Genomic DNA, 21447 nt, shown 5'->3' on the forward strand with positions numbered 1-21447 from the left:
ACAGCAGTTGGCCACATTAATTATACCTGGTCAGCTAATAAGTTTCAGATAGCAGCCCGATTCAGGTAGCCCTGCACCGGCAGTGCCGCTTAGCTCCCGCAATCTTCCAGAGGACCGGCTGTATTGTATAACCAGGACCAGCGATGCGTGTGTCTGTAAGCGGCGTGAAGGCTTGCCGCATCTCCGTTAGTGGATGTATGGACCAGAATGGCACACCAGTGCCTGGATCGCAATTCAGATGCTCACTTAGCAGAAGTCCGCTGACGCATTTCGCCCTTACATAGGAGGGCTTTAAGATAAATCCGATTTAACACATGGGCCCATAAAAGCAAAATATGTGCATGAGAACACGTTCAAAGTGGCATGGTAAGAAATATAAGGACACCACAATAGTCTGAACCCCCTACCCAGTAAGGTGGTTGTGATTTTGCATGGGAAACATTTTAGGTGCTTTGGCCCTTCTAGCACTGCAATCCTACAGGCGCCATCTTCTGGCAGGGCACAGGAATTGCGCTACTGTCACTATGAAAGGTGAAATTCAGTGAATGACCTATTATACTTATCCCATGAGCTTGTATTAGTGGTGGTTTTCTGCTCACTCTTTGGTTATGTATCTGCTGGGAATATTGTGAGTCTGAAAGGCTTAACAGATATTACAGATTAATAATAGTACTGGCTGCCGGCAGGGTCCCGTGTCTCATGATGCACTACCACAATTTAATTCCTCCAATATAGCTCACTAATCCCAAGTGCACCTCAATACACTACTCAGGGTACATTTGACTGCATTTATTTCAAACGTATTTATGTCCCATATACATGCTTTCCTGTACTAAATGTAAGTGGAAAGTGCGAAAAGCTTAATAAATGTAGAATGTAGGCCGAGGCCTGTCATCCGCCACCTCGAGTCATGTGCAAAATTCCAGCCCATTTGTGCAGGTTAGAAAAAAGGCTCCACAGCCACTCACTAGGCCGGGAAGGGTGCCTTAAACAAATAGTCCACTGCCTTTGAACCTCATTTATACATCTCAACCTGTAGTCTTTTTACCAGTTTCAGCTAAATCTGTAGTAGCAGTAGGAGAAGAGATGCCTCCCGACACCATCGCAGATCCGAGTCCTGCATCCGGTCGCCATGGTCGCAGCCACCGACCATCTGAGAGAGCCAAAGGCTACTCCGAATGACCATCTTCCGATGCAGATCCTGGCCTTGGCACTCCCAGAAAATGGCAATGACACGCCCCCGTTTCCGGGACTGCTGGCCGGCTCCATCCACCACCAAAACAGACACAGCTTATCAATCAGGCTGCGGCTTTGAGGAGCTGCGAGATATCTCGCAGTAGACCAGCGCAAGTGCAGTACAGAACCTGCGCATGCACCAATCTACAAACAGCGCATCTGTGCGCAAACCAACGAGTTTGCATACATCTTTGAAGGAGGGCCACAATTATTTTGTAACAAATTAGAGAACTGATTACATGAACCATCTCACACCTTCAATTAGATTAGTATGAGCTAGCAGAATAAAAAACTACAAGCTAGACGCATGAGCAATCTCTTTCAGTCGTATATTGGTAACGCACATTTCTCTTATGTGGTAGTTAATTGACTATATGCTAATTTACTGCAAAACTACAATAACTCAATTTCTTGAATAAACTTAAATAGTTTTTACAATATTTAGCGTATTACTCCCACCCTGTTTCGTGTCTATCTCACGAAAATGGCTAATTACTTGGCACATTCACAGGATCTTCAACATGAAAATGGCTTCTCACTGGTATGAGTTTTCTGATGTTTAAAAAGATGCGATTTCTGTATAAAACATTTTTCACACTCAGAGCACTGAAATGGTTTCTCACCTGTGTGACTTCTCTGATGTCTAACAAGATCTGATTTAATTGTAAAACATTTCCCACACTCAGTGCATGGAAATGGCCTCTCACCTTTATGACTTCTCTGATGTCTAACAAGATCTGAATTAACTGTAAAACATTTCCCACACTCAGAACATGGAAATGGCCTCTCACCTGTGTGACTTCTCTGATGTATAACAAGATGTGATTTATATGTATAACATTTCCTACACTCAGAGCATGGAAATTGTTTCTCACCTACGTGCTGTCTCTGATGTGTAACAAGATCTGATATAATTGTAAAACATTTCCCACACTCAGAACAAGGAAATAGCTTCTCATTTGTGTGAGTTTGTTGATGTTTCGTAAGCTTGAATTTAGCATTAAAACATTTACCACACTCTGAACATGGAAATGGTTTCTCACCTGTGTGACTTCTCTGATGTCTAGCAAGATCTGATGTCTGTGTAAAACATTTCCCACACTCAGAGCATGGAAACGGCTTCTCACCTGTGTGAGTTCTCTGATGCATAATAAGAGATGATTTTATTGCAAAACATTTCCCACACTCAGAACAAGGAAATGGCTTCTCATTTGCGTGAGTTCGTTGATGTTTCAGAAGATTGAATCTAATGGTAAAACATTTCCCACACTCAGAACACGGAAAAGGTTTGTCACCCGTGTGAACTCTCAGATGTGTAACAAGACGTGATTTCTCCGCAAACCGTTTCCCACACTCAGAACAAAGAAATGTTTTCTCACCAGTGTGGGTTTTCTGATGTTTGACTAGTCCCGATTTCTCTGTAAAACATTTCCCGCACTCTGAACAAAGAAATGGCTTCTCACCTGTGTGACTTCTCTGATGTGTAATAAGATTTGATTTCTTCGTAAAACTTTTCCCACACTCCGAGCATGGAAATGGTTTCTCACCTGTGTGTGTCCTCTGATGTTTGACAAGACTGGATTTAAAGGTAAACCACTTCCCGCACTCAGGACATGAAAATGGTTTCTCCCCTGTGTGGTGTCTCTGATGGGTAATAAGACCTAATTTATACGTAAAACATTTCCCACACTCAGAACAGGGAAATATTTTATTACCACTATGAGCTGTGCTATGTATATCTGAGATACCAGGAGAACAGTCCTCGCAATTAGAGGGATCAGGTGCACTGTGAGGTACCGGATGTATACTTAGGGTAACAGGGTTTTCTCCTGGTGAATCTTGTGTGATGCCGTCTTCTTTCTTACAATCTGTAGATAAACTGAGATAACCATCCGATGTATTCCTGCCTTGACATCCATCTATTGGAACTAAAATAGAGGTACAGAGACGTTTTTCCATGGAGGAGCACATTTTTAAGATGTTCAAATAGCAAATTACTATCATAATTTTTACAAATATATACGACAGCAAATAGGACTCTTTTGTAGAATGAATAAAACGTTGGCTTCAAATATAATGCAACAACATAATCAAACACATTGCACAGACCCCTCTTCGCAGTGACATGAAAGCTGCACAGCCACACTGGGTCACTCAAATCAAGTAGCCTTTCTGAATAGACCTTGCTCAGCCAGAATTATAGGACAGGAACCCTCAGCCAGCGACACTGACCAACCACAATGAGCAAACTGTTCTCACACACACACAAACTGGCGCCTCGAGTGTAGAGTAGATAGACGTAGGACAGGGCTTGACAAATTTTTCTAAAATCTAGGAGCCAGGACAAAAATTTAGGAGCCAAACCCCCCCCTTCCCCCAGGACAGTATTACTGAGCACCTTCCCCTCCCACCCCCGCAACCAACCCTCACGGCCACACCACTAATGCCGGCCCTTTTTTTTGGGTAAGCAGGTATACATTCACTCCCCCTTCCATTACAGTCCCCTCAACATAGCCCCTATCAGTCTCCCTCATCACAGTCCCCTCCATCACAGCCCCTCATCAGTCCCCTCCATTACAGCCCCTCAACATAGCCTCTCTCTCACTCCCCCTCATAACAGCCCCCTCAATCACAGCCCCTCATATCCCCCTCTTCACAGCCCCTGGTATCACCTCTTCACAGCACCTGGTATCCCCCTCATCACAGCTCCTCCATCACAGTCACCTCTTATCCCCCTCATCACAGTCCCTCTTATCCCCCTCATCACAGCTCCTCCATCACAGTCCCTCTTATCCCCCTCATCAGAGCTCCTCCATCACAGTCCCTCTTATCCCCCTCATCACAGCTCCTCCATCACAGTCCCTCTTATCCCCCTCATCACAGCTCCTCCATCACAGTCCCTCTTATCCCCCTCATCACAGCTCCTCCATCACAGTCCCTCTTATCCCCCTCATCACAGCTCCTCCATCACAGTCCCTCTTATCCCCCTCATCACAGTTCCTCCATCACAGTCCCTCTTATCCCCCTCATCACAGCTCCTCCATCACAGTCCCTCTTATCCCCCTCATCACAGCTCCTCCATCACAGTCCCTCTTATCCCCCTCATCACAGCTCCTCCATCAAAGTCCCTCTTATCCCCCTCATCACAGCTCCTCCATCACAGTCCCTCATATACCCTCATCACAGTTCCTCCATCAGTCACTTCCATCACAGTCCCTCATATCCCCTCTTCCTCCCCCTCCATCACAGCCCCTCATATCCCCTCTTCCTCCCCCTCCATCACTGCCCCTCTCACTCCCCCCATAGCAGTCTCCTACATCACTACCCCCTACTCAGACTCAGGGCTGCCGAGAGGCGCGCAGGGCCCGGGGGAAGGGGGCGTAGCCTAATCGCGGGAGGCGTGGCCACGCCCCCTTAGGCTTAAAAAAATTGTAATTAAATCATTTTCAGCACCACTGCGCTCTGGGGAAGCGGGCGCTGTGTGACCCTCAGCTCAGTGGCATGCCATGGGGGGGCGCGATCAGTGTGATCGCTCCCCCCACAGGCATAGGAGACTGTCTCGGCTGCTGCTTAGCAGCCGAGTGCAGTCTCCCACTGCAGCCCGGCACACAGCAGCATGCGCTGGGCTGCAGTGAGTTATGAGGGAGTGGGGGCTGTGCCGAATCCGGGCTCCCGCCGGGCCCCTCCAGCAAGCCCGGGCAAACAGTACCCGCTCCCCCCGCCTCCCCTGCTCATACTCACCTGCTGGCTCCAATTGCAGCAGTAGAGTACTGTCGGCGGGGGATAGCTCTGGCAGCAAAGTCGGCGGGCACCCTCCTGAGCGCTGCAGCGCGACTGCGCAGGCAGCTGTGACACAGTCTGCCCGGAGGCTGCTTTACATGTCACTGGCCGGGTCAGGGTGCCCTCCCCTAGGTGGCGCCCTCCGTAACAAACGTATATGTAAAACCTCCCTCCCTGCAAAATCTGGTCGCCAGGCTGCAAAATTAGGTTGCCATGGCGACCTGGCCCGCGGGATTTGTCGAGCCCTGACGTAGCATAAATTAGCAACACATCCTAACCATGCATCAAGTAGGATGCAAGACAGAAATGTGCCGCCACAGAGTGTAAGGAGCCATCAGGACAGAGGAGGAGAGGAGCAGGGGACAGATGGGTGACAGCAGACAAAGTAGAGCATGAGGGATATCAACCGTACTGGTCTCAAGTGAATATCTCTCCTCTAAAGCCTTGAATGAAATCATTCCCAAGTGGGGTGAGGTGCTGCCAACTACACAGGTATACCTGGATAGAAGTGAAAAGTGTGCGGCTGTAGTGCACAAATCAGCTGTTATGTTAATAAAAAGTTTTTGGCTACTAGAAAGTCCTAACTTGCATTAGAGGAGGTGCTTTTCGCCCCTTACTCTCCAGGGCTTCCAAATTACCTCCAGCCATTCTACACAACATTATCTTCCATGACACCTACCAATCTTGGTCTGCTATTAATAAGAAAATAGGCCGTCCATGTATTGCCACAAAGTATACCACTAAATATTTCATCATTTAGGGAAACTTGGATTTTGAGCCGGGTTTGCATAATGCAACCTTTTTACACTGGAGGCAGGAATCGCCAAAATTCATGATACCTTCAGTCCGGCTGGTGTCCTCTATAACAATTACAAGATAAATATAGGATGCTTCGATAGCAATTCTTTATGTATTTACAAATCAGCCATTATCAGTTACTACTACAAATTATGCCCTGACTCCCTCTGATATACTGGAGCTTTTACTCCATTTCCTTAATCCGAATTTCTACAGAATTAAATAATTTTACTCTGATCTGGTTGCTGCATCTCCGTCAGATCCTTGGCTCCCCACATATAAGGTTTGGGATGATTCACATCTAGGGTGACCCTCATCTGCTTTTTAATTATTACACCAATACTTTAAAATATTTATTTAGCTCTATGTTACAAGACGTTGACATAAAATTCATCCATAGGGCTTGTATTTGAACTGCAGAAGAGGCATTTTGTTTCTGAGGAATCAGGGTGCTGTATAAAATGTGGGGGAGATCAGGACTCTAATAGGGGCTGATGGCTCCTGATGTATGAGATACACCAGAGAGTGTGGGGAGGAGACTGGTCAGATCTCTGGACTGGTTAACACAGTGACATGATGTGAGGGGCAGAGCAGGAGGCAGATACATTTCCCTCATTAGTCTGTACTGACAGAGGAGGGTGCAAAATAAGATATTGCTATAGTGACTGACCAAGAGGAATATGTGACTCTTTTCTGTAATAAGTGTTTATTACTCACCTGTGCTGATATCTGTAGGGATTTCCTCCTCCTTACACTGCTGATCACCCCTCATATATGTCTCTTCCTTTCCCTCTAAAACTTCTGCCTTAATATCAGTCACATATGTCTCTTCTCCCTCTATATCTTCTGCCTTCATATCAGTCACATACGTCTCTTCTTCTCTATCAATATCTTCTGCCTTAATATCAGTCACATACGTCTCTTCTACCTCTGTATCTTCTGCCTTTATAACAGCCAGATCTTCACACTAATTAACCCAGAAAACAATTAAATATCAATAATTATGTCTGATGTCAATAATGGAGATGAAACAGTATAAATCCCCCCTACCTGATACTCCTGTGGGGTCCTGTGATTCTCCTCTGTACAATCCTGTGAATAAAGAGGATAGGGACTACTCTGTGTGGTATATCTGTTACTATGTCCATCTGTAAGAGACACATAGTGACTGAGTACATTGTATATATGTGATAATCAGGTGATGTGTATATAGGGGACCCCCATACCTGCTCTCCCCTGTACAATAAATGACAGTCTCCTCTTACCCAGTGATGTGAGGGGCCGGTGATTCTCCATCATCACGTCCTTGTACAGACCCCTGTGTTCCTCTATATACTCCCCCTCCTGCATGGAGACATAAGAGACAATGACATCCTGATACCTTATGGGAATCTGACACGCACAGTGATACAGTCGAAACTATATTGATGGCTATCAGAAGACACTTTAGTGGAGAAGAGATATAAAGTACACCATAGTCACCCAAAGAGAAATAGAGAGATTGGTGTACATGCAGACTATACACTGTCATCCCTGTTCCCATCTGCATTCTAGCTCGCATACAAATATTACTATAATCCACACTGTATCAGCTATTACCCCAAATATGTGTCATCATGGCCAGGGGGGCGGGGTTGTCAAAACCAAAAGAAGGTTAAGCAGCTGCTATATGGCGACTCCCCAGGCTAAACATAGGTGACTCAGAGCAGCGACAGTTTCGCCCCCTGCACTTTTATTGATGACACCTCTAACCCACCCCTAATTATACTCCTGCTCCTACAATATGTAAAGTCCCCACTCTTACCTCTTCTCACGCCATCCCTTACCTCCCCTCATCCTACCACTAGGACTAGACAGGAGCAGCAGGGGGATCTGTAGGGACAGGTACAGCTATGCCGCCCCTCACACAGCAGTCACCATCCTGTCAGTGTCTCCCTGGTCTCCTTCCCCATTCCCCTCTCCTCATCCTACCACTAGGACTAGACAGGAGCAGCAGAGGGATCTGTAGGGACAGTTACAGCTATGCCGCCCCTCACACAGCAGTCACCAGCCTGTCAGTGTCTCCCGGGTCTCCTTCCCCATTCCCCTCCCCTCATCCTACCACTAGGACTAGACAGGAGCAGCAGAGGTATCTGTAGGTAAAGGTACAGCTATACCGCCCCTCACACAGCAGTCACCAGCCTGTCAGTGTCTCCCTGCTCTCCTTCCCCATTCCCTTCTCCTCCCCTCATCCTACCACTAGGACTAGACAGGAACAGCAGAGGGATCTGTAGGGACAGGTACAGCTATGCCACCTCTCACACAGCAGTCACCAGCCTGTCAGTGTCTCCCTGGTCTCATTCCCCATTCCCCTCTCCTCATCCTACCACTAGGACTAGACAGGAGCAGCAGAGGGATCTGTAGGGACAGGTACAGCTATACCGCCCCTCACACAGCAGTCACCAGCCTGTCAGTGTCTCCCTGGTCTCCTTCCCCATTCTCCTCCCCTCATCCTACCACTAGGACTAGACAGGAGCAGCAGAGGGATCTGTAGGGACAGGTACAGCTATACCGCCCCTCACACAGCAGTCACCAGCCTGTCAGTGTCTCCCGAGTCTCCTTCCACATTCCCCTCCCCTCATCCTACCACTAGGACTAGACAGGAGCAGCAGAGGGATCTGTAGGTAAAGGTACAGCTATACCGCCCCTCACCCAGCAGTCACCAGCCTGTCAGTGTCTCCCTGCTCTCCTTCCCCATTCCCTTCTCCTCCCCTCATCCTACCACTAGGACTAGACAGGAACAGCAGAGGGATCTGAGGGGACAGGTACAGCTATGCCACCTCTCACACAGCAGTCACCAGCCTGTCAGTGTCTCCCTGGTCTCCTTCCCCATTCCCCTCTCCTCATCCTACCACTAGGACTAGACAGGAGCAGCAGGGGGATCTGTAGGGACAGGTACAGCTATACCGCCCCTCACACAGCAGTCACCAGCCTGTCAGTGTCTCCCTGGTCTCCTTCCCCATTCTCCCCTCATCCTACCACTAGGACTAGACAGGAGCAGCAGAGGGATCTGTAGGGACAGGTACAGCTATACCGCCCCTCACACAGCAGTCACCAGCCTGTCAGTGTCTCCCTGGTCTCCTTCCCCATTCTCCCCTCATCCTACCACTAGGACTAGACAGGAGCAGCAGAGGTATCTGTAGGTAAAGGTACAGCTATACCGCCCCTCACACAGCAGTCACCAGCCTGTCAGTGTCTCCCTGCTCTCCTTCCCCATTCCCTTCTCCTCCCCTCATCCTACCACTAGGACTAGACAGGAACAGCAGAGGGATCTGTAGGGACAGGTACAGCTATGCCACCTCTCACACAGCAGTCACCAGCCTGTCAGTGTCTCCCTGGTCTCATTCCCCATTCCCCTCTCCTCATCCTACCACTAGGACTAGACAGGAGCAGCAGAGGGATCTGTAGGGACAGGTACAGCTATACCGCCCCTCACACAGCAGTCACCAGCCTGTCAGTGTCTCCCTGGTCTCCTTCCCCATTCTCCTCCCCTCATCCTACCACTAGGACTAGACAGGAGCAGCAGAGGGATCTGTAGGGACAGGTACAGCTATACCGCCCCTCACACAGCAGTCACCAGCCTGTCAGTGTCTCCCGAGTCTCCTTCCCCATTCCCTTCTCCTCCCCTCATCCTACCACTAGGACTAGACAGGAACAGCAGAGGGATCTGAGGGGACAGGTACAGCTATGCCACCTCTCACACAGCAGTCACCAGCCTGTCAGTGTCTCCCTGGTCTCCTTCCCCAATCCCCTCTCCTCATCCTACCACTAGGACTAGACAGGAGCAGCAGAGGGATCTGTAGGGACAGGTACAGCTATACCGCCCCTCACACAGCAGTCACCAGCCTATCAGTGTCTCCCTGGTCTCCTTCCCCATTCCCCTCCCCTCATCCTACCACTAGGACTAGACAGGAGCAGCAGGGGGATCTGTAGGGACAGGTACAGCTATGCCACCTCTCACACAACAATCACCAGCCTGTCAGTGTCTCCCTGGTCTCCTTCCCCATTCCCCTCCCCTCATCCTACCACTAGGACTAGACAGGAGCAGCAGAAGGATCTGTAGGGACAGGTACAGCTATACCGCCCCTCACACAGCAGTCACCAGCCTGTCAGTGTCTCCCTGGTCTCCTTCCCCATTCCCCTCTGTTCATCCTACCACTAGGACTAGACAGGAGCAGCAGAGGGATCTGTAGGTAAAGGTACAGCTATGCCGCCCCTCACACAGCAGTCACCAGCCTGTCAGTGTCTCCCTGTTCTCCTTCCCCATTCCCCTCTCCTCATCCTACCACTAGGACTAGACAGGAGCAGCAGAGGGATCTGTAGGGACAGGTACAGCTATGCTGCCCCTCACACAGCAGTCACCAGCCTGTCAGTGTCTCCCTGGTCTCCTTCCCCATTCCCCTCCCCTCATCCTACCACTAGGACTAGACAGGAGCAGCAGAGGGATCTGTAGGGACAGGTACAGCTATACCACCCCTCACAGAGCAGTCACCAGCCTGTCAGTGTCTCCCTGATCTCCTTCCCCATTCCCCTCCCCTCATCCTACCACTAGGACTAGACAGGAGCAGCAGAGGTATCTGTAGGGACAGGTACAGCTATACCACCCCTCACACAGCAGTCACCAGCCTGTCAGTGTCTCCCTGATCTCCTTCCCCATTCCCCTCCCCTCATCCTACCACTAGGACTAGACAGGAGCAGCAGAGGGATCTGTAGGGACAGGTACAGCTATACCGCCCCTCACACAGCAGTCACCAGCCTGTCAGTGTCTCCCGAGTCTCCTTCCACATTCCCCTCCCCTCATCCTACCACTAGGACTAGACAGGAGCAGCAGAGGGATCTGTAGGTAAAGGTACAGCTATACCGCCCCTCACCCAGCAGTCACCAGCCTGTCAGTGTCTCCCTGCTCTCCTTCCCCATTCCCTTCTCCTCCCCTCATCCTACCACTAGGACTAGACAGGAACAGCAGAGGGATCTGAGGGGACAGGTACAGCTATGCCACCTCTCACACAGCAGTCACCAGCCTGTCAGTGTCTCCCTGGTCTCCTTCCCCATTCCCCTCTCCTCATCCTACCACTAGGACTAGACAGGAGCAGCAGGGGGATCTGTAGGGACAGGTACAGCTATACCGCCCCTCACACAGCAGTCACCAGCCTGTCAGTGTCTCCCTGGTCTCCTTCCCCATTCTCCCCTCATCCTACCACTAGGACTAGACAGGAGCAGCAGAGGGATCTGTAGGGACAGGTACAGCTATACCGCCCCTCACACAGCAGTCACCAGCCTGTCAGTGTCTCCCTGGTCTCCTTCCCCATTCTCCCCTCATCCTACCACTAGGACTAGACAGGAGCAGCAGAGGTATCTGTAGGTAAAGGTACAGCTATACCGCCCCTCACACAGCAGTCACCAGCCTGTCAGTGTCTCCCTGCTCTCCTTCCCCATTCCCTTCTCCTCCCCTCATCCTACCACTAGGACTAGACAGGAACAGCAGAGGGATCTGTAGGGACAGGTACAGCTATGCCACCTCTCACACAGCAGTCACCAGCCTGTCAGTGTCTCCCTGGTCTCATTCCCCATTCCCCTCTCCTCATCCTACCACTAGGACTAGACAGGAGCAGCAGAGGGATCTGTAGGGACAGGTACAGCTATACCGCCCCTCACACAGCAGTCACCAGCCTGTCAGTGTCTCCCTGGTCTCCTTCCCCATTCTCCTCCCCTCATCCTACCACTAGGACTAGACAGGAGCAGCAGAGGGATCTGTAGGGACAGGTACAGCTATACCGCCCCTCACACAGCAGTCACCAGCCTGTCAGTGTCTCCCGAGTCTCCTTCCCCATTCCCTTCTCCTCCCCTCATCCTACCACTAGGACTAGACAGGAACAGCAGAGGGATCTGAGGGGACAGGTACAGCTATGCCACCTCTCACACAGCAGTCACCAGCCTGTCAGTGTCTCCCTGGTCTCCTTCCCCAATCCCCTCTCCTCATCCTACCACTAGGACTAGACAGGAGCAGCAGAGGGATCTGTAGGGACAGGTACAGCTATACCGCCCCTCACACAGCAGTCACCAGCCTATCAGTGTCTCCCTGGTCTCCTTCCCCATTCCCCTCCCCTCATCCTACCACTAGGACTAGACAGGAGCAGCAGGGGGATCTGTAGGGACAGGTACAGCTATGCCACCTCTCACACAACAATCACCAGCCTGTCAGTGTCTCCCTGGTCTCCTTCCCCATTCCCCTCCCCTCATCCTACCACTAGGACTAGACAGGAGCAGCAGAAGGATCTGTAGGGACAGGTACAGCTATACCGCCCCTCACACAGCAGTCACCAGCCTGTCAGTGTCTCCCTGGTCTCCTTCCCCATTCCCCTCTGTTCATCCTACCACTAGGACTAGACAGGAGCAGCAGAGGGATCTGTAGGTAAAGGTACAGCTATGCCGCCCCTCACACAGCAGTCACCAGCCTGTCAGTGTCTCCCTGTTCTCCTTCCCCATTCCCCTCTCCTCATCCTACCACTAGGACTAGACAGGAGCAGCAGAGGGATCTGTAGGGACAGGTACAGCTATGCTGCCCCTCACACAGCAGTCACCAGCCTGTCAGTGTCTCCCTGGTCTCCTTCCCCATTCCCCTCCCCTCATCCTACCACTAGGACTAGACAGGAGCAGCAGAGGGATCTGTAGGGACAGGTACAGCTATACCACCCCTCACAGAGCAGTCACCAGCCTGTCAGTGTCTCCCTGATCTCCTTCCCCATTCCCCTCCCCTCATCCTACCACTAGGACTAGACAGGAGCAGCAGAGGTATCTGTAGGGACAGGTACAGCTATACCACCCCTCACACAGCAGTCACCAGCCTGTCAGTGTCTCCCTGATCTCCTTCCCCATTCCCCTCCCCTCATCCTACCACTAGGACTAGACAGGAGCAGCAGAGGGATCTGTAGGGACTGGTACAGCTATGCCGCCCCTCACACAGCAGTCACCAGCCTGTCAGTGTCTCCCGAGTCTCCTTCCCCATTCCCCTCCCCTCATCCTACCACTAGGACTAGACAGGAGCAGCAGAGGGATCTGTAGGGACAGGTACAGCTATACCGCCCCTCACACAGTAGTCACCAGCCTGTCAGTGTCTCCCTGGTCTCCTTCCCCATTCCCCTCCCCTCATCCTACCACTAGGACTAGACAGGAGCAGCAGAGGGATCTGTAGGGACAGGTACAGCTATGCCGCCCCTCACACAGTAGTCACCAGCCTGTCAGTGTCTCCCTGATCTCCTTCCCCATTCCCCTCCCCTCATCCTACCACTAGGACTAGACAGGAGCAGCAGAGGGATCTGTAGGGACAGGTACAGCTATACCGCCCCTCACACAGCAGTCACCAGCCTGTCAGTGTCTCCCTGGTCTCCTTCCCCATTCCCCTCCCCTCATCCTACCACTAGGACTAGACAGGAGCAGCAGAGGGATCTGTAGGGACAGGTACAGCTATGCCGCCCCTCACACAGTAGTCACCAGCCTGTCAGTGTCTCCCTGGTCTCCTTCCCCATTCCCCTCTCCTCATCCTACCACTAGGACTAGACAGGAGCAGCAGAGGATTCTGTAGGTACAGGTACAGCTATGCCGCCCCTCACACAGTAGTCACCAGCCTGTCAGTGTCTCCCTGGTCTCCTTCCCCATTCTCCCCTCATCCTACCACTAGGACTAGACAGGAGCAGCAGAGGGATCTGTAGGGACAGGTACAGCTATGCCGCCCCTCACACAGTAGTCACCAGCCTGTCAGTGTCTCCCTGATCTCCTTCCCCATTCCCCTCCCCTCATCCTACCACTAGGACTAGACAGGAGCAGCAGAGGGATCTGTAGGGACAGGTACAGCTATGCCGCCCCTCACACAGCAGTCACCAGCCTGTCAGTGTCTCCCTGGTCTCCTTCCCCATTCCCCTCTCCTCATCCTACCACTAGGACTAGACAGGAGCAGCAGAGGAATCTGTAGGGACAGCTATACCGCCCCTCACAGAGCAGTCACCAGCCTGTCAGTGTCTCCCTGATCTCCTTCCCCATTCCCCTCCCCTCATCCTACCACTAGGACTAGACAGGAGCAGCAGAGGGATCTGTAGGGACAGGTACAGCTATACCACCCCTCACACAGCAGTCACCAGCCTGTCAGTGTCTCCCTGATCTCCTTCCCCATTCCCCTCCCCTCCTCCTACCACTAGGACTAGACAGGAGCAGCAGAGGGATCTGTAGGGACTGGTACAGCTATGCCGCCCCTCACACAGCAGTCACCAGCCTGTCAGTGTCTCCCTGGTCTCCTTCCCCATTCCCCTACCCTCATCCTACCACTAGGACTAGACAGGAGCAGCAGAGGGATCTGTAGGGACAGGTACAGCTATACCGCCCCTCACACAGCAGTCACCAGCCTGTCAGTGTCTCCCTGATCTCCTTCCCCATTCCCCTCCCCTCATCCTACCACTAGGACTAGACAGGAGCAGCAGGGGGATCTGTAGGGACATGTACAGCTATGCCGCCCCTCACACAGCAGTCACCAGCCTGTCAGTGTCTCCCTGGTCTCCTTCCCCATTCCCCTCCCCTCATCCTACCACTAGGACTAGACAGGAGCAGCAGAGGGATCTGTAGGGACAGGTACAGCTATGCCGCCCCTCACACAGCAGTCTCCAGCCTGTCAGTGTCTCCCTGATCTCCTTCCCCATTCCCCTCCCCTCATCCTACCACTAGGACTAGACAGGAGCAGCAGAGGGATCTGTAGGGACTGGTACAGCTATACCGCCCCTCACACAGCAGTCACCAGCCTGTCAGTGTCTCCCTGGTCTCCTTCCCCATTCCCCTCCCCTCATCCTACCACTAGGACTAGACAGGAGCAGCAGAGGGATCTGTAGGGACAGGTACAGCTATACCGCCCCTCACACAATAGTCACCAGCCTGTCAGTGTCTCCCTGGTCTCCTTCCCCATTCCCCTCTCCTCCCCTCATCCTACCACTAGGACTAGACAGGAGCAGTAACATCTAATACTGCACACAGCAACACCTAACACAATAAGACCTAACACCACACACAGTAATGCCGGGTACACACTAGACGATTGTAAATTAATTTGCCGATAACCAATCGTTACGACCAATTCGTTAAGTCGTCCAGTTTGTGTACGGACAAATGTCAATGACGATGCGGGCTCCTGTGCGTCGTCAGTGATCTCGTCCGTCAGACCTACATGTAGATCCGACGGGCGTTATAGTAAGCGGGGACCTTGCTGCTAAATGCAGCATGGCTCCTGCCGTAGTTTCGTCGCTGCTGGCATCGGCAATTGTGTATGCACTTGCCGATGCTGGAACCTCGCTGGATCCTGTCACGATTGAGGTCGGTACACACTAGAGTTCGTCTAACATGTACCTGGCTTAACACCTAACCTGGGTGACCTGTTGGGAGATGCGCTCATTCTAGTGCAACAAACAACAAAGTTGAAGAAAATAAGAACAGAAGAGAAAATGAAACAGAGTAGAAGGTATACACACCGACTATACAGCATGTACTGCGTGTACAGGAGGGACTGGTGACTGCGTGTACAGGAGGGACTGGTGAATGTCTGTACAGGAGAGACTGGTGACTGAGAGTACAGGAGGGACTGGTGACTGTGTGTACAGGAGAGACTGATGACTGCAGTGTGTACAGGAGGGACTGGTGACTGCAGCATGTACAGGAGGGACTGGTGACTGCAGCATGTACAGGAGGGACTGGTGACTGCATGTACAGTAGGGACTGGTGACTGTGTGTACAGGAGAGACTGGTGACTGTGTGTACAGGAGAGACTGGTGACTGCGTGTACAGGAGGGACTGATGACTGCAGTGTGTACAGGAGGGACTGGTGAATGCGTGTACAGGAGAGACTGGTGACTGTGTGTACAGGAGAGACTGATGACTGCAGTGTGTACAGGAGGGACTGGTGACTGCAGCATGTACAGGAGGGACTGGTGACTGCAGTGTGAACAGGAGAGACTGGTGACTGCAGTGTGTACAGGAGGGACTGGTGACTGCGTGTACAGGAGAGACTGGTGACTGCATGTACAGGAGGGACTGGTGACTGCAGCGTGTACAGGAGAGACTGGTGACTGCGTGTACAGGAGGGACTGGTGACTGCATGTCCAGGAGGGACTGATGACTGCAGCGTGTACAGGAGGGACTGGTGACTGCAGCGTGTACAGGATGGACTGGTGACTGCAGCGTGTACAGGAGGGATTGTTGACTTCAGCGTGTACAGGAGGGACTGGTGACGGCGTGTACAAGAGGGACTGGTGACTGCAGCATGTACAGGAGGGACTGGTGACTGCAGCATGTACAAGAGGGACTGGTGACTGCAGCGTGTACAGGAGGGACTGGTGACTGCAGCGTGTACAGGAGGGACTGGTGACTGCAAGTACAGGAGGGACTGGTGACTGCAGCATGTACAGGAGGGACTGGTGACTGCGTGTACAGGAGGGACTGGTGACTGCGTGTACAGGAGGGACTGGTGACTGCGTGTACAGGAGGGACTGGTGACTGTGTGTACAGGAGGGACTGGTGACTGCAGCGTGTACAGGAGAGAGCAGTAACTGCTTGTACAGGAGGGACTGGTGACTGCAGCATGTACAGGAGGGACTGGTGACTGCAGCGTGTACAGGAGGGACTGGTGACTGCATGTAAAGGAGAGAGCGGTGACTGCGTGTACAGGAGAGCGCGGTGACTGCGTGTACAGGAGAGAGCGGTGACTGCGTGTACAGGAGAGAGCGGTGACTGCGTGTACAGGAGGGATTGGTGACTGCGTGTACAGGAGAGAGCGGTAACTGCAGCGTGTACAGGAGGGACTGGTGACTGCAGCGTGTACAGGAGGGACTGGTGACTGCAGCGTGTACAGGAGGGACTGGTGACTGCAGCGTGTACAGGAGGGACTGGTGACTGCGTATACAGGAGGGACTGGTGACTGCGTATACAGGAGGGACCGGTGACTGCAGCGTGTACAGGAGGGACTGGTGACTGCAGCGTCTACAGGAGGGACTGGTGACTGCATGTACAGTAGGGACTGGTGACTGCGTGTACAGGAGAGACTGGTGACTGCGTGTACAGGAAGGACTGGTGACTGCGTGTACAGGAGGGACTGGTGACTGCAGCGTGTACAGGAGGGACTGGTGACTACGTGTACAGGAGGGACTGGTGACTGCAGCGTGTACAGGAGAGAGCGGTAACTGCAGCGTGTACAGGAGGGACTGGTGACTGCCGCGTGTACAGGAGGGACTGGTGACTGCAGCGTGTACAGGAGGGACTGGTGACTGCAGCGTGTACAGGAGGGACTGGTGACTGCAGCAGGTACAGGAGGGACTGGTGACTGCAGCATGTACAGGAGGGACTGGTGACTGCATGTACAGGAGGGACTGGTGACTGCATGTACAGGAGGGACTGGTGACTGCGTGTACAGGAGAGATTGGTGACTGCGTGTACAGGAGGGACTGGTGACTGCAGCGTGTACAGGAGGGACTGGTGACTGCAGCGTGTACAGGAGGGACTGGTGACTGCAGCGTGTACAGGAGGGACTGGTGACTGCGTGTACAGGAGAGACTGGTGACTGCGTGTACAGGAGAGACTGGTGACTGCGTGTACAGGAGGGACTGGTGACTGCAGCATGTACAGGAGGGACTGGTGACTGCAGCATGTACAGGAGGGACTGGTGGCTGCGTATACAGGAGGGACTGGTGACTGCAGCGTGTACAGGAGGGACTGGTGACCGCATGTACAGGAGGGACTGGTGACTGCGTGTACAGGAGGGACTAGTGACTGCAGCGTGTACAGGAGGGACTGGTGACTGCATGTACAGGAGACAGCGGTGACTGCGTGTACAGGAGAGAGCGGTGACTGCGTGTACAGGAGAGAGCGGTGACTGCGTGTACAGGAGAGAGCGGTGACTACGTGTACAGGAGGGACTGGTGACTGCAGCGTGTACAGGAGGGACTGGTGACTGCAGCGTGTACAGGAGAGAGCGGTAACTGCAGCGTGTACAGGAGGGACTGGTGACTGCAGCGTGTACAGGAGGGACTGGTGACTGCAGCGTGTACAGGAGGGACTGGTGACTGCAGTGTGTACAGGAGGGACTGGTGACTGCGTGTACAGGAGGGACTGGTGACTGCGTGTACAGGAGAGACTGGTGACTGCGTGTACAGGAGGGACTGGTGACTGCGTGTACAGGAGGGACTGGTGACTGCAGCATGTACAGGAGGGACTGGTGACTGCAGCATGTACAGGAGGGACTGGTGACTGCGTGTACAGGAGGGACTGGTGACTGCAGCGTGTACAGGAGGGACTGGTGACTGCAGCGTGTACAGGAGGGACTGGTGACCGCATGTACAGGAGGGACTGGTGACTGCAGCGTGTACAGGAGGGACTGGTGACTGCAGCGTGTACAGGAGGGACTGGTGACTGCAGCGTGTACAGGAGGGACTCGTGACTGCATGTACAGGAGAAAGCGGTGACTGCGTGTACAGGAGAGAGCGGTGACTGCGTGTACAGGAGAGAGCGGTGACTGCGTGTACAGGAGGGACTGGTGACTGCAGCGTGTACAGGAGAGAGCGGTAACTGCAGCGTGTACAGGAGGGACTGGTGACTGCAGTTTGTACAGGAGGGACTGGTGACTGCAGAATGTACAGGAGGGACTGGTGACTGCAGCGTGTACAGGAGAGAGTGGTAACTGCAGCGTGTACAGGAGGGACTGGTGACTGCAGCGTGTACAGGAGGGACTGGTGACTGCAGTGTGTACAGGAGGGACTAGTGACGCGTGTACAGGAGGGACTGGTGACTGCAGCATGTACAGGAGGGACTGGTGACTGCGTATACAGGAGGGACTGGTGACTGCGTATACAGGAGGGACTGGTGACTGCAGCGTGTACAGGAGGGACTGGTGACTGCAGCGTGTACAGGAGGGACTGGTGACTGCAGCGTGTACAGGAGAGACTGGTGACTGCAGCGTGTACAGGAGAGACTGGTGACTGCATGTGCAGGAGGGACTGGTGACTGCAGCGTGTACAGGAGAGAGCGGTAACTGCAGCGTGTACAGGAGGGACTGGTGACTGCAGTTTGTACAGGAGGGACTGGTGACTGCAGAATGTACAGGAGGGACTGGTGACTGCAGCGTGTACAGGAGAGAGCGGTAACTGCAGCGTGTACAGGAGGGACTGGTGACTGCAGCGTGTACAAGAGGGACTGGTGACTGCAGTGTGTACAGGAGGGACTAGTGACTGCGTGTACAGGAGGGACTGGTGACTGCAGCATGTACAGGAGGGACTGGTGACTGCGTATACAGGAGGGACTGGTGACTGCAGCGTGTACAGGAGGGACTGGTAACTGCATGTACAGGAGGGACTGGTGACTGCAGCGTGTACAGGAGGGACTGGTGACTACAGCGTGTACAAGAGGGACTGGTGACTGCAGTGTGTACAGGAGGGACTAGTGACTGCGTGTACAGGAGGGACTGGTGACTGCAGCATGTACAGGAGGGACTGGTGACTGCGTATACAGGAGGGACTGGTGACTGCAGCGTGTACAGGAGGGACTGGTGACTGCATGTACAGGAGAGACTGGTGACTGCAGCGTTTACAGGAGAGAGCGGTAACTGCAGCGTGTACAGGAGAGACTGGTGACTGCATGTACAGGAGAGACTGGTGACTGCAGCGTTTACAGGAGAGACTGGTGACTGCAGCGTGTACAGGAGAGACTGGTGACTGCAGCGTTTACAGGAGAGAGCGGTAACTGCAGCGTGTACAGGAGAGACTGGTGACTGCATGTACAGGAGAGACTGGTGACTGTACCCTCCAACATGACCCATTCCATCAGGTGCAAAACGCTCTGCTCCTGGACTTCCCACCTAGTGACTGACTGCAGCCACCTGTGTTGAACTAGGTAATAGATGAGACAGGTGGCTGCAATCGTACAGTAAGAGGGAAGCCCAGGAGCAGGGGTCATGCTGGAGGGTCTGCTGTATTATCTATGTCTATCTCATCCAGGACAGCAGTAGGAGATGTATCACCAAACACCAGCACTAGAGCAGCCTCCTGTCTCCCATCAGATGACCCTGCAGAGCCTGAGAGACCCTCTGACACCGGATACAGGCAGAGCTGTGACTCTGTGTCCCGTGACGTCACGCACAGGGGGAGCTGGCGTCATAGCTCCCTCACGTCTCCATCTCTCTCCTCATTATACATCTCTATGACAACCCCTCTGTCTCATTATTATACATATACACTGTAGTATGCACTCACCCGCGCCAGTCACTGCCCGCTCTCACCCGGGGGACGTTTAGTACGGTTGCACATACTCCCCCTCTATGCCCACCTGGATGATAGGGAATGACGTTGGACACTGGCAGATGACGTCATCGTACATCTTCGGAAGGGGATCCCTTTTCCCTATGTACGGGCCAGAAAATCGAGTGGAACGCACATAGCGGAAGTCAGGTGGAACGCACAGCCCTGAAGTCCTGTGTGTATCCTAATCCGTGTGAGAGGAAGCAGTGAGGGCTGAGTTCCTCCATAGACACATGATGTCCTGTATGTCACTGAGGCATTATTATACAGTGTTACTATTAGTGCTGCCTATTACTACACAGGGGGGAGAGTGGTGACTACAGGCTGGTGTCCCTATGGGGGTATTACTGCCACATAGCATAGCTCTCTACATACTATAGTATAGCCCCCCACATAGTATAACTCCTACATAGTATAGCCCCCACATAGTATAACCCCCCCTAGATAGTATACCTCCTAAATAGTATAGCCACCCCACACAGTATAACCCCCTACACAGTATATCCCCTACATAGTACAGCCTCCTACATAGTATAGCTCCCTACACAGTATAGCCTCCTACACAGTATAGCCTCCTACATAGTATAACCCCTCTACATAGTATAGCTCGCTATATAGTATAACCACACCACATAGTATAACCCCCCTACACAGTATAGCCCCCTACATAGTATAACCCCCCTACATAGTATAACCCCCCTACACAGTATAGCTCCTACATAGTATAACCCCCCTACATAGTATAGCTCCCTACACAGTATAGCCTCCTACACAGTATAGCCTCCTACATAGTATAGCCTCCTACATAGTATAACCCCTCTACATAGTATAGCTCGCTATATAGTATAACCACACCACATAGTATAACCCCCCTACACAGTATAGCCCCCTACATAGTATAACCCCCCTACACAGTATAGCTCCTACATAGTATAACCCCCCTACATAGTATAACCCCCCTACACAGTATAGCTCCTACACAGTATAGCCCCCTACATAGTATAACCCCCCTACATAGTATAACCCCCCTACACAGTATAGCTCCTACATAGTATAGCCCCCTACATAGTATAGCCTCCTACATAGTATAGCTCCCTACATTTTATAACCACACCACATAGTATAACCCCCTACATAGTATAGCTTCCCACATTGTACAGCTCCCCACGTAATATAGCTCCACACAACCCTATAGCCCCCACGTAATATAGCACCCTCACAAAATTTAGCAGCCCACATATTATAGCATCCTCACCTGTTAAAACACTCCACACATTAC

At 52.3% G+C, this 21447-nt stretch overlaps 2 protein-coding genes across 3 annotated transcripts in view; one reads left to right on the plus strand and one right to left on the minus strand.

Annotated features, from left to right (window-relative positions):
• The window catches only part of LOC148474900 (uncharacterized), a 137544-nt gene that overhangs the window by 78040 nt on the left and 38057 nt on the right, over positions 1 to 21447 (plus strand).
• Positions 1208 to 20207, minus strand: LOC148474901 (uncharacterized). Of its 2 annotated transcripts, XM_088458002.1 has the most exons (5): positions 20124 to 20207; positions 7080 to 7158; positions 6865 to 6962; positions 6532 to 6781; positions 1208 to 3164 (listed from the first exon to the last, which is right to left on the minus strand). In XM_088458002.1, the coding sequence occupies exons 2-5, from the start codon at positions 7111 to 7113 to the stop codon at positions 1753 to 1755; spliced, it is 1794 nt and encodes a 597-aa protein (XP_088314128.1). In that variant the 5' UTR covers positions 7114 to 7158; positions 20124 to 20207; the 3' UTR covers positions 1208 to 1752. The 2 variants fall into 2 exon arrangements, with proteins under 2 accessions (XP_088314128.1, XP_088314129.1); XM_088458003.1 differs by lacking the exon at positions 6532 to 6781 and having other exon boundaries at positions 6865 to 6906.

This window comes from Taudactylus pleione, unplaced genomic scaffold (assembly GCF_031769625.1).
Source record: "Taudactylus pleione unplaced genomic scaffold, aTauple2 ptg000800l, whole genome shotgun sequence".
Classification (NCBI taxonomy): Eukaryota; Metazoa; Chordata; class Amphibia; order Anura; family Myobatrachidae; genus Taudactylus; species Taudactylus pleione.

Coding starts and splice junctions, on each gene's coding strand:
- LOC148474901 (XM_088458002.1), bottom strand. CDS start 7,113: ATGATGGAGAATCACCGGCCCCTCACATCACTGG. Junction 6,782..6,864: donor GGACCCCACAGGAGTATCAG/GTAGGGGGGATT, acceptor TGGGTTAATTAG/TGTGAAGATCTGGCTGTTAT. Junction 3,165..6,531: donor CCCTACAGATATCAGCACAG/GTGAGTAATAAA, acceptor CCTCTATTTTAG/TTCCAATAGATGGATGTCAA.